The sequence below is a fragment of the Trichosurus vulpecula genome, chromosome 2, assembly GCF_011100635.1.
Source record: "Trichosurus vulpecula isolate mTriVul1 chromosome 2, mTriVul1.pri, whole genome shotgun sequence".
Taxonomy (NCBI): domain Eukaryota; kingdom Metazoa; phylum Chordata; class Mammalia; order Diprotodontia; family Phalangeridae; genus Trichosurus; species Trichosurus vulpecula.
In genome coordinates, this window is record NC_050574.1 from 93,623,238 (window position 1) to 93,636,448 (window position 13,211).

A 13,211-nucleotide genomic window follows, 5' to 3' on the forward strand; every position below is an offset into this window, starting at 1 on the left:
TATTCTGTCATTGTTCCTCATATCTTTATCCCATCTCTCAATGTAGACCATAAGATGCTAGCAAGGTAGATAGAATACTACACCTGCACACAATAGTGTTACTTTGAGAAGAACTATGGGAAGATAGGAAATACATTGTTGGTAGAATTGTAGATTGGTTCATCTGTTCTAGGAAACTATTTAGAATTATGTAAGAAAGGTCACAAAACTATTCATAGCTTTTGACTAAGTAACCCCCCAAATTGGGCATATGTACCCCCAAAGAGGTCAAAGATAAAAAGAAATATCTCATATACCCTGAAATCTCCATAGCAGCACTTTTATGATAGCAAAAAGTTGGAAACAATGATGGTGTCCATTGAATGGGGAATGACTGAACAAACTGAAAAATATAAAGAATTTGGAAAAAAAACATAAAAAGACTAATGAAGTGATACTGAAGGAAGGACAATATATAACCTTATAATGTAAATGAAAGCAATGCTAAAAGACAGCCAAACTGTGATTAATTGTAATTATCAAAGTAAGAGATGTCGATGATATTCACATCCTAGAAAGGAACTTGGAACCATGCCCTAAAAGTTATTACCACTTGACCCAACTATACTACTACTAAGCCTTTATCCCAAAGAGGGAAGAAAAAGACCAATATGTACAAAAACAGAGCATCTTACTTTTTTTGTAATAGTAGAAAACTAAAAACTTGAAGAGTTATCCACCTATTGGGGAATGCTAAACAGACTACAGTATATCAACATAAATAGAATATTAAAGTGCTGGAAGAAATGATGAAATAGTTTCATAAGAAACTAGGAAGACTTCTATGATCTGATGCAGAATGAAGTCAACAGAACTAGAATAATTTACACAATGACAATAATATTATAAAGAAAAACAACTTTTGAAGATTTCAGAAGTCTGATCAATTCAATGATAGACCATGAGTCAAAATGACAATGAATCATGCCCACCCATCTTCTTCCAGAGAGATGATAGTCTTAAAATGAAGAATGCGATATACTTTTGGATGTGGCCGATGTGGGAACTTATTTGCTGGATTATACACATTTGTTATAAGTATTTTCTTTTTCCATTTTAAAAATTGTTTGGGAGGATAATGGGAAAGAAAGGTAATAAACGCCTGTAAAATAAATTAATTTTTTAAAAAAGAAACGCATGTCTTTCCTTTTATAGAGGGATGGGGGTTATGGAATGTTGGATTTGCTGTTGGATATATTCACTGTGTTAGTTGGCATGGCTTAATTGTTTTTCTTTGTTACAGTATGTGTTCAGTACCAGCAGGGGGTACATATTGGGAAATGATTGATGTAAAAACAAGAGGCATCCGTAACGCTTCAAAAATAAAAATAGTGAAATCAAGTGAGAACTCTTACCCAGGTCAAACTGGTCAGAAATGTAACCACAAGTCTGCCGGACTTCTTCACTGTCCCAGCCCAGAGGATACAGAGCGCAGCCAGACCCAATCAGCAAGCCTGCAGAAAGGATAGGAGAAGATTCTCATACAACTCACCGCTGTTTCCCTAAATAAAGGCTTTGGGTAAAATAACATTCAGTAACACAACAAAAGATCACATTGGTCTACATTTCATAAAGCACCGGTCTGGGTGGAGTCCCTTAGCAAAGGTCAGTTTGATAACAAGTACAATTTCACTTAAAAAAAAAAAAAAGAAAACCAGAAGTACAGTTTAGTCTGGTCCAACTTCACTTTTAAAACTTCAAAACTCTTAACAAATCTTGTTCAGAGAACCCAGTCAGGAAGGTTGATGCTGTTGGCCATTGGTATGATTGGTTAAACAAGCCCAGTTTGGAAAATGCTAGTGGCAACCTCTTACACAGCAAGTGTGTTGTTGGGAACAAGTAATCCAGAAACCCTTAGTAGTGACTATCAGGCTACACTTCACCATTCATCATTTTTTTTTTCATTGACACCAGAGTCAAAATGGAATACTTCAGCAGCATCCAATTTCAGCAGGGCAAAAAGAACATACAGATTTTCATGAGCAATTTCAGTAGAATGAATGAACTCGTGAACCACACATGACCCATTATTATGCTCTGTTGGAAATTTTTACATTGACAGAGCATCCAAATGCCTCCAAGCCATTTGCTGTCTGACCACAGAAGACAGAGGCTTATTTTAATCTTGGTCCTCTTTCTTGCTGGGGCTAAAATTGAGAGGTCTGAGGATGACACTGAAGACAAGTGACATTTTTATCTGAAATTATGCTAAATTACCTTGGTAACAGACATTGAGTTGATGATATTCAATTGGTTCCATTCTCATTTTTCACCAAGACCTAATATGATTTTGCAAGAGGGTATCTGATACCTACATGCTCTAATTTGCAACCTTTTGGCCAAGTCTAAAAGTAACAATTCCTTTTTGGCCCAGGTGTAGTTACTATTTTCACTAAATATTAACAATGGGGTAAGTCATTATGATTCAGATATATACACAAAACATTAAGGCAAGAAAAGAATGAGGCCCTATCAGTTAACTGATACAAGACATCCTTTCCATGAAAGAATGGAAGAGGTGCAAAGGATCTTAGAGGTAACCAGATCCCACCTCCTCATTTTACAAGTGAAGAAACTGAGAACTAGAGAATTATAGAGAATTGTCCTGGCTTATAATTAAGAGTTGCTGTTTTGAAGTAGTAGTCTACTGGTTCCTGATTTCAGGCTTTTCCTATTATGTTATGCAGGTGCTAGAACATGGCGCCATATCATTATATTCTTTCCCAATGTCAAGCAAAGATGGCTCATGTCTTAATGCAGTTTGAGGTTTGGGATTCTACAGTATAATAAAAGGAGGCTGAGTGCTCCAACACAGAACACAGAGTCTGCGGAGAGAAAAGTAATGCAAGCCAGCTTTGCAGAGGGGAAGTACAATAAAAACAGGCCATTGGGGATGATGGAAATAGGTCCTGGGGTCTTGGAGCCCAAATGGAAGGGAGCACCCAAACCAGTAATGTTCAGCAGGTCTTCATAGACTTCTTATCTGGGTCAAGAAAGACCAAGCATTGGAGAAAGAGAACAGGAAGCCTATCCCTCATGTACAGAGGTAGGTTTGGGGAATGGTGCTAAGTGATACTAGTGAAGTGGATGATGGTTGGGATGATGATGGTGGAAGGGGGAAATAAACATTTATTAAGCACACACTATGTGCCAGGTACTGTGCTAAATGCTTTACAAATATTATCTCACTTGATTCTCACAACAGCTCTGCTAGGTAAGTGCTATCATTATTCTCATTTTACAGTTCAGGAAACCGAGGTAAACAAAGGTTAAGTGACTTGCTTAAGGTCACATAGCTAGTAAGTGTCTAAGGCCAAATTTAAACTCAGATCTTCTTGACTCCAGACACTATAGCACTCTATTCAGTGGATACAGGTAGAGGGACATCTGGGGAATTTATGGCTAATTGTTATTCAAACACCCCTTTGGCTCAAGCCTTACTTTTTCAGAGTGACTGAAGGGATTTGAGTCTCAGCCTCTGAGAATCATATAAAGGTGTTTCCAGTGAACACGTGTATCAGTAAGGCAAGATTCACAATATTGATGGTGACCATGAATATGCCTATATAGTTCTGAATCACAGAATATAAGAGACTCTCCATATAGAAAGCAGAAGTTGTGACAACAATGCTGCTAGCAGATGCTGCAGAGGTGTAAGGCCAATAACACCAGCATACAGGAGGGCTACTAGCACAGGTTCTTTGATATGCTTTTCTAAGGAAAGCAACTTTAAGGGGCTAACAATCTTACTTTAATCAAACTTATATACATCATTCACTTAGTTCAGGGGGAAAAGCCAGCACCCTGAACTTCAGAGCAAACACAAACAGAAATTACAAACAGAGAAAATATAAATCAAGCAAATAACACAAATCAACAGACAGGCTTCTAGAGAGAAGCACCAACATCTGGGTCTTCAAAGCTGGAGGGCTCCTTAACAGCTACCCAGAGTCTCCACAGCAATACTCTTCCAATGAGTGATCCCCAAACAAAATATCAACCTCAGAGTATATATACCTAACTAGCAAAAGGGTATGGGCCTTCCTACAAACAAAGGCAACACTCAATCAAAGGCACTTGATTGTCTTGGAGTTGAAAAGCACTCCAAAAGAAAAAACAGTAAAAAGTCCCATTTTGCTTGCCCTTACAGAAATAAAACATTTATTCAAACACCAGAGGATCAAATCCCCAAACCAATAATTCCAATTTGACATAGCAGCAATTGTATCCCCAAACCAGTAAATTCATTTCATTATAACAGCAAGGAAATTAAAACACACAGCAAGGATCCAAGCCATCTGTAACCTTCCCCTCTGCTGAGGCCTTCCCATAACCACTCACTCACAAACCCTAGCTGTCTGCTTGCCTGTGTCCTCTCCTCCCCCAGTTCTCAGAGCTTGCAGTTCTCCTAGCCTCTGCAGCTCTCTGAGCCTTTCCAGTTCTCTTTCCTTTTGTCTCTGAGCTTAATGGCTACCCTCAGGGGTGTATATATATACACCCTTTTAGGGCCCCCGGGGCTTCAAACCTAATCAGTGAAAGGGTGTGGGCCTGGAGCCTCACACCTAGTTAGCAAAAGGGTGTGGGCCTTCCTACAAACAAGCCTCCCCTAATCAAGCTTCCCTTAGCTAGCTCCACCTGAGGCCTATTAAGGGAATGAATGGGTGGAGGAGGTCTTTAATCACATTAACACCACAACATCTGCTTAAGTCATTTAATGTCCTTCTCTGAGTTTTTCACTTCTTCTCTGGGTGTCAGTGAGGGTGTGATGGAGCAGTCAATCCTGCATTTGGAGCCTTATGGAGACCACCCTTCCTCCCCAACTACCCAATTTTCTTACTGTGCCAGAAATGCCCCTACATTGTGCTTTAGGGAGGAGGATTGAGGGGTCGAACAGAGGTTGGAAACTGGGCAGGCCGGTCAGAAAGGAAAGCTTGCTCTTCAGGCTGCTGAGAAGGGATTTTCCCATGAGGATTCCTGAACTACAACTTAAAGAAGGGAAACAACACTGGGGCAAGGAAATTGAGCCAGAGAGCAGGAACCTATGATTCTCCTGGCTAACCACAAGACTAAGAGGATGGAGCTTCTTAGGGGCTCACTCAAAATATAGTACCTTATTACTTTGTTGTTCAGTCATTTTAGTCATGACTCTTCATGACTCCATTTGGGGTTTTCTTGGCAAAGACACTGGAGTGGTTTTGCCATTTCTTTCACCAGCTTATTTTACAGATGAGGAAACTAAGGCAAACAGGGTTAAGTGACCTGCCCAGTGTCACCCAGCTCCTAAGTGTCTGAGGCCAGATTTGAACTTAGGAAGAGTTCAAAGTCTTCCTGACTCAAGGCCTGGTACTCTATTCACTGTGCCACCTAGTTGTCCTGTTATAGAGCTGCCTTAATATAGAAAGCCTTGAAACATACATAGAGGAGTGTGGTATAGTGAGCAAAGTACAGGATCTATAAATTACAGATTTAGAGCTAGAAGGGCCTTGGTATTCTAGTTCAATAGAAGAGGAACTAAGAGATGGAATGATATGAAATGACCTGGTGAATGCTAACCTCTCAATATCACTTTCCTTATCTGTAACACTGGGACAATAATATTTTCCCTGCCTAGCTCATAGATTGCAATACATGAATGGTCTTTGAAAAATGCAAGTGCTACACAAATGTTAGGTGGCCATATTGTTATTTTAATCATTACAATCATTGAGCAGGGGGTCAATATGATAAATTAGTATTTTTTTTGAAGATCAGTCTGGTGGAGCTGTATAGGATAGACCCGAGTATGCTACTTTTAGTTAAAGGTAGAGAAATCATCTATCTAAGGAGTCTGGCATTCTGCTAAGTGCTGGGGATACAAGAGATAAAAAGGATATGGAATGAAACAGTACTAGTGGGAATAAAAAAAGGGTTAAATCTTAGAGGCATTTTGAAGGATGAAGCAATAGAATTTAGTGACAGATTGGATAGAAGAGATGAAGGAGAAAGAGATATCAAAATGACTCTAAGCCTATGAGACCAGGATGATGGCACTGCTGACAAAAATGGAGCAATTGAGAAGGGCAACCAGATGCGGGGGATGGGTGCAAGGATGGAGTGCAGTATAAGGCAATGAGTTCAATTTGGGGCATTTTGTGTTTCAGGTGATGGAAGGACATTCAAGATGAGATGTGCCATCAGACGCAAGTATAAAGGAGAGAGAAGTCAGGGTTGGAGATGGAGATTTGGGACTCATCCAAATAGAGCTGACAGATGAAGCCCTGAAAGAAGATGATGTAATGGAGAGAACGATCACAGACAGAAAAGAGCAGAGGGCCAAGGACAGAGACTTGAGAAATACCCATGATTAAAGGGAGGGCAAAGGAAAAAGTGGGGGAAAGTCATCAAAGGAGTGATCGGAGATGTGGGACAACCAGGTAAGTTTACTGTAACAGATGCCTGAGAATCAATCCATCAAGAGTTGAGAACATGCCTACCTGCCCTAGGCCCTGAGGCATAGTAAGGATGTGGCAATGTTTCCTAATAAAGTATAAAATACAGGAGGGCTGGGACTGTGATTCATGTCCTTCTCTAGCACGGTGTCCTATCCATATTGGATACTGAGTAAAGACCTGTTGAATGAATGACTGAAATGATTTGGCAATCTAAGAGTATTATGAGGATCATTACATTCCACATATTTACATTGGAGCTTCTTACATATTCAAACTGGCCAAGTCTGCTAATCCATAAGATGGATCTGCACAGGAAACTCTCAAAAGTCCATTCCAATGTGGACATATTTCAACTTTGCAAAATTAACTATCCTAAGTGATTAGAAGAATGACAGAAAATATCTGCATCAGATGCACAGTTAACACAAAGCTGGGCAGGAAAGCTAACACATAGGATAACAGGACCAGAATCCCCCAAAATAGAAATAGACCATATGAAATTCAATCTAGAAATTAAGAAATAAAGTAATCTGAATTACCAATCAATAAATAAAAGTTGGGAAGATCTTAACACTCATTATTACTAAAAAGGCTTAGAGTTATTAGTTGACCTTAAACTTAATGCGAATCAGCAATGTATTGTAAGTGTGTAATGTCAAGCAAAGTGGAACTTTTTGTTATCTTTTGTTTTGGAGTGCTTCTCAGCACTAAGGCAATCAAGTGCCTTTGATTGAGTCTTGGCTTTGTTTGTAGGAAGACCCACACCATTTTGCTAATTAGGTCACCAGACGTGTGAAGCCCTGGAGAGTTGTGAAGCCCTCTGACCCTGAAGAAGTGTATATATGCTGAGATTAGCATTTTGTTTGGGGCTCACTCATTGGAAGAGGATTCCTGTGATTTCACCAGACAAGACTCTGGGTAGTTGTTAAGGAGGCCCTCGGCTTTGAAAACCCAGATGTTGGTGCTTCTCTCTCTGGTAACTATGTATGTATGTATTGCTATGGACAGACGGTTAGAAGCTCTGTCTGTTGATTTGTATTATTTAATCTGTTTATATGATTTCTACTTGTAATTTGTTTGTGCTCTCTCTGAAGTTCAGGGTGCTGACTTTTTCCCCTGAACTAAGTGAATGATATATGTATGTTTATTAAATTGAGATTGTAAACCCCTTAAAGTTGCTTTCCTTAGAAAAGCAGATCAAAGAACCTGTGCTAGCAGCCCTCCTGTGTGCTGGTGTTGTTGGCCTTACACAGTTACAATAGCTGCAAGTAGCATTGTTGTTACAGGGAGCCAAAACGCTCATACGATTGTATGCTGCATTAATGAAAGCGGTATCTAACAGGGGTGGAGAACCTGCCCTGCTCTAGGAAAAGGGTGGTCATAATTCTACTCATACTCTTCACTGACCTGGTCAGACCACATCCGGAATAGAGCACTCAGTTCTAATATATTTTGTGTGACTTCAGAAGGCAGAATGAGAACTAAAAGTTATGGGTTGGGGCAACTTGGTTTTATATGAGAAAAAACCTCCTAACAATGAAAGCTGTCAAATAATAGAATGGGCTACTTTGTAAGGGAAAGAGCTTCTCATCACTAGAAGTATTTTAGCAGAGAATGACAAGGATCAGAAAGAGAGGATTTTTTCTTGGATTAGGAGATGAGATGACTTCTAAAGGCCCTTCTAAATCTAAGATTCTGTGATTCTAATAATGCTAGGTTACAAAGGAAATTTATTCTAGATCAATCCCTGTCTATCTAAACTTTATTTGGTAGTACAGCTTACTCCATTGGAATAGACTTTTGAGAGTTCCCTGTACAGATCCACTTCATGGAGTAATAGATTCTATAGATTATTGTTGGCTATTTTGAAGATCAGTCAGAATTCCCCATGTACATATATGGAAAGTGCCTTACCTGATGTTTTATTCACAGTGACGCTAATAATACTCCCAGGTTACTTTAAGTCACTATGGGCTGAGATAGAAGGTTCTGTAATTCTTACAAATTTCACTCAGAGATCACATGGTGTAGTGAGAAGTAGCCTGGACTTGAAGTTAGAAAGCTTGGGTTCAAATTTGACTCTCTCAGGTATTAGTTGTGTAACCTTGGGGAGATGTTTCCCTTTCCTGAGCCTCAGTTTTCTTATCTGCAGAATAGGGATAGTAATACTTTTAGCTGAAAGGCTTGTCATGGGGATCAAATGAGCTTAGTAGCTGACATTTATACAGTACTCTATGGCTTACAAAGCACTATTTCCACAATACTCCCATGAGGTGGGGAGTTTAAGTCATGAGATAGAAGGTTTGGGACTACGCTTGTGACATCATTGACATAGGGAACTACCAAATGAGGAAACTCCTTCTACCAACCAATGGCAATGGCAAAGACCTATAGTCTTGGAGACTTGCCTAGAACACTGAGTGGTTCAGCAACTTGCCCAAGGTCACAGAGACCAGATGTGTTAGAGGACCATTTGGCTTTAAAATTGGCTCTCTCTCCACTATACCTCGCTGCCTTTCTATATGAGATAATATAGGGAAAGTATTATTCTTTATGCAAACTACTTTTATTGCTAATTAATGCTTAGCATCTATGGACCCTCAGTCTCAGTAGTTCACTGGACAAAGTAGGAGTGGATGCTGGGAATTTGCCCTTCTGTAAAATGTCTATTCAGAGTACGCCCTAACATTCAAGCAAAGGAATATTAACATAACAATGGGATTCCTGCCAAGAATCCAACACAAGTCTCTCCTTAGCCTGTGCCAATCCCTCTCCTCAGGTGGTAAGAACAGAGTCCTCATGCTAAACTCATAAAGGCCTAGTTCTTTCCAGCACATTTTTTGAAGATTTCCTATGACCTCACTTTTTTTTCCATGACCATTACTCTATTCTTTTTCCATATTAAAAAAAAAATGAATGACTTTTTCCAAACGCCATGTGCTCAGTGGTTATACTAGTGCCCAGCAGCCATTAATCTTTTATGTTTTCTGGATACATCTACCCATCCCCCAGGTCCTTTATCTGACATACTATGGCTTCAAGAAGCTCCCGGGAGACTGAATTTCTCTAATTCACATGGATGCCCCTCAATCTTGTGGTGTGTCATCTGGGCATTTTCTGTGGAAGGTGCTGACAGATCATCTCAAAGGCCCTGGAAGCTAATTTATATACAGATCATTTGCCATCTTTACTGGCCCAGAAAACTGCCTTTGCTTTTTCTTTCTTAAAAAAATAATAAAACTAGGAACACATGTGCTGAAGGAGGGGGAGAGCAGGAGCTGGCGTTTGGTCCTTTAAGGGAACCACGCTGGCTTAGGATTCTCTTTTTAGGGTGGGCTGCTTTATGTTCCCCATAAAGGAAGCTTAGTTGACAATATGATCTCTGTTGCTTTTTTTTTTGTGTTATATCAGATTTCTAGGTGCAGCCCCAGACCCAGTGCTCATCCTATTAACCAGTTAGCAACTTCTTTTGCAGTTAGCTAGCCAGGACTTCAGAGCAATTGTAGGTGGAATCTGTAGAATGGTTTAAAGTCATCAAGCATAATTATCCAGCATTTTAAGAGAAAGAAAGGTAGTTAGAATGAGGTAGACACATTTAAACCATGTGCATGCAAAAAGGGAAAATTTTCCTTCCAAATCATGCATAGGTGATCTACAATCTGGCCTTAACCTATGCTTAGCAACTTCCCACAATACTGACCATACCATGCTTCTGCTAGGCAACTATGTGGTACACTGAAGAGAGTGCTGGACCTGGAGTCAGAAAGGCCTGAGTTTAAATTCAGCCTCAGACACTTCCTAGCTGTGTGACCCTGGAAAAGTCACTTAACCTCTGCCTCAGTCTCTTAACTGTAAACTGAGGATAATAACAGTACCTATCTTCTAGGGTTTTTGGAAGGATTAAATGGGATAGTATTTGGAAAATGCTTAGCATAAGTGCCTGGCACATAGTAGGAACTTATTCCCTTTCCTTCTGCTTAAAAATCTTCAGTGGCTCCCTATTGCCTCTAGGAGAAAATTAAAAAAAAATCCCTAAGGCTTACATTTAAAGTCCCATGCAGTCTAACTCTAACCCACCTTTCCAGACATTTCTTATCAGTATCTTCACATAATATACAAGCCAAAGTGGCCTACGAGCTATTTCCAAAACTTGGCATTCAATTTCCCATCTCCATGTCATCCTGCAGACCTAGAATAATAATAGCTAGTGCAACACACCTTACACATCTTATCTCATTTGATCCTAACAACATCTCTGAGTGAGCTGCTATTATGATCTCCATTTTACAGATTGGCAAACTGAGGCTTAGAGAGATTAGAGAGATTGCCCAAGTAACCCAGCTAAAGGGAAGGAAGGGGATATAGCCCGCATATGCAATAAGTACTGGAATTATAAAGTATTTTGAGTTCATTTCCAGCCTTAGACACTTACTAGCTAGGTGACCCTGGGCACTTCACTTAACCTGCATTTGCTTTAATTCCCTCATCTGTAAAATGGGAATAAACAGGATATAGCACCTACTTTCTAGGGTTTTGTGAGGATAAAATGAGATAACATTTGTAAACCTCTTAGCACAGTGTCTGGCACATAGTAGGTGCTATACAAATGTTAGCTAGGATGAACAGGGGTAGCAGTTAATCTGAGGCAAGATTTGAATTCAGATCTTCCTGGTTCCATCTCCTGAACGCCATCCTTTCCTGCTTGGGACTACAAAAGGTGAAAGAGGAACAAACTAGATTAGAGAAGTTTGTTTCAAGATGGAAATTCTCTAGGATTTTCTGTGCTGCCTTCCTTCAACTCCCTTCCATAGTCTCCCCTACCCTGACACCTCCCCCTTTTCCACATACACAGATGATGTATGTATACATAGGCATGTTCTATCATGGGCTGCAACTATATGATCTCAACACCAACTCCTAAAGGCAATGTGATTAATTCCCAGGGCAGGCTACCCTTTCTTTGTATCTCTAGCACTTAACATAGTGTCTGGCACATTGTAGGTACTGAATAAATGTTTATGGAATAAGTAGTGACTGATTGACTCTTTTATTCCCTTGGTATAAATGTGGGCTGAATGGAACAACGACGGAGGGAAGGCCTGTCTCCTCTTTTGAATACCTAGAAGATGTTGCATCAATACAGAGATGAGAGTTCTGTCCTAGATGTATAGCTAAGTCATTAAATACTTAAATGCAAACAAATCATAACTTGAAACTATATTTGTGTAAATGAAATAAATAGAGTACTTTCCTCCCAACCTGTCTTCATTACAAGTGGCAAACATATGGGGTTATTTTTTTCATTACTTTCTTTCATTTGGATATAGTCCTTTCCCAGAAAGTCAAATTCAACAAAATGTTCTTGCCCATCCAACTCACAATGCAGCTGTATGTTTTCATCATGAAGAGAACAGCAACCAGATTTTGTTTAATTTCTAATAGATTCCAAATGAAATATTTTTTTTACCTTAAAGCTCATGTCTCTTTCTATTTGATGGGTCAAAAGAAACATACAAGGCATACTGGACATCAGGTAAATATCTCCTAAGAGCAGCAAAGAGAATACTCAGAGTAATTTTGCAATGTGGGTCATCAGTGGATGACCAGCAGAAAGATTAATTTAATTAATTTAATTTTGCTCAGTGGAAAGGTTACTGATCCTAGAGTCTGGGTTCATACCTCGTGTCTGATAATTACTATGTATGTGACCTTGGTCAAGTCACAATGTCCTTTGGTCTCAGTTCCACATCTGTAAAGTGAGAGAGCTGGACTAAGAGACTTCTGAGATCTCTCTGAACTCTAGATCCTAAGATCTTTGCAACGTGATACATATTATGCATCTTTAAAAATATAACATTGATGATGGTCTGTCATGTGAAAATAAGCTTAGACAATTCTAATACAACAATTTTCTGGCAAATAAAAATCTGAGTTTAACCCACCTAATAATAATATCCTCCTATCCCAGGAGCCTGGCAGCTCAATATTTGAGTAAGATATAGACATTGTCTCTGTGTGTGGGGAAGGGAGTGGAACAAGTATGGGGCAAGCTATTATTAAATCTCTGGAATGATAATAATAATACCTTACACTCGTACAGTAATTTTAACTTTTCAAAGCACTTTCCCATCTATTAACTTGTTTATAATCCCCAGCATCTCTGTGTGATAAGGAGAACAAGTATCATTACCTCCACTTGATGGATAAGAAAAATGAGGTTCAAGATCATGTGATTCAGGCCATTGAAGCTACTTGGGGGCACAGCCTGGGCTAGAATTCAGGAGTCTTAACTGCCACTCCTAGGCTCTTTGCACTACTCTTGTCTAGGCTTAGGAGGCCAACTCAGAGAGAGCCTTAAAATGTTCCAGACAAATAAAGTTCTTGTATGTCCAGACAGCCTAGGTGCTAAAGAAAATTCCCTAACTCCTCTGAATTAAATCTCATGTAATAGACATTTGGGGTAAATATACGAAGATATGGGCTTAAAACTCACTACCCCCACTAGAAAACAACAACAAAACTGGGATTCTCGGGTAAATATTTTTTTCTTTTCGCTATTGACTACAAGAAATAGCCCCTGAACCACTCTACTGAAACAGTAAGAGTGAATTTCCTTCCATCCTTCATTGAGACATTGTGCTGATTCGAAGGCCTCCTTTCCTTCTTTGCACCTCAGCACCCTGTGTAGACTATAAGCCACTATGTAATCCTTACTAGACTCCACGCTTTATCATTCATCTA

At 39.5% G+C, this 13,211-nt stretch overlaps 1 protein-coding gene across 1 annotated transcript in view; it reads right to left on the reverse strand.

Moving 5' to 3' along the window:
* The window catches only part of LHFPL6 (LHFPL tetraspan subfamily member 6), a 293,295-nt gene that overhangs the window by 38,328 nt on the left and 241,756 nt on the right, over positions 1–13,211 (reverse strand). Inside the window, exon 3 of the mRNA XM_036743017.1 lies at positions 1,395–1,493. Coding sequence (XP_036598912.1) covers positions 1,395–1,493 — 99 coding nt within the window. The remainder of the gene's footprint in view (positions 1–1,394; positions 1,494–13,211) is intronic.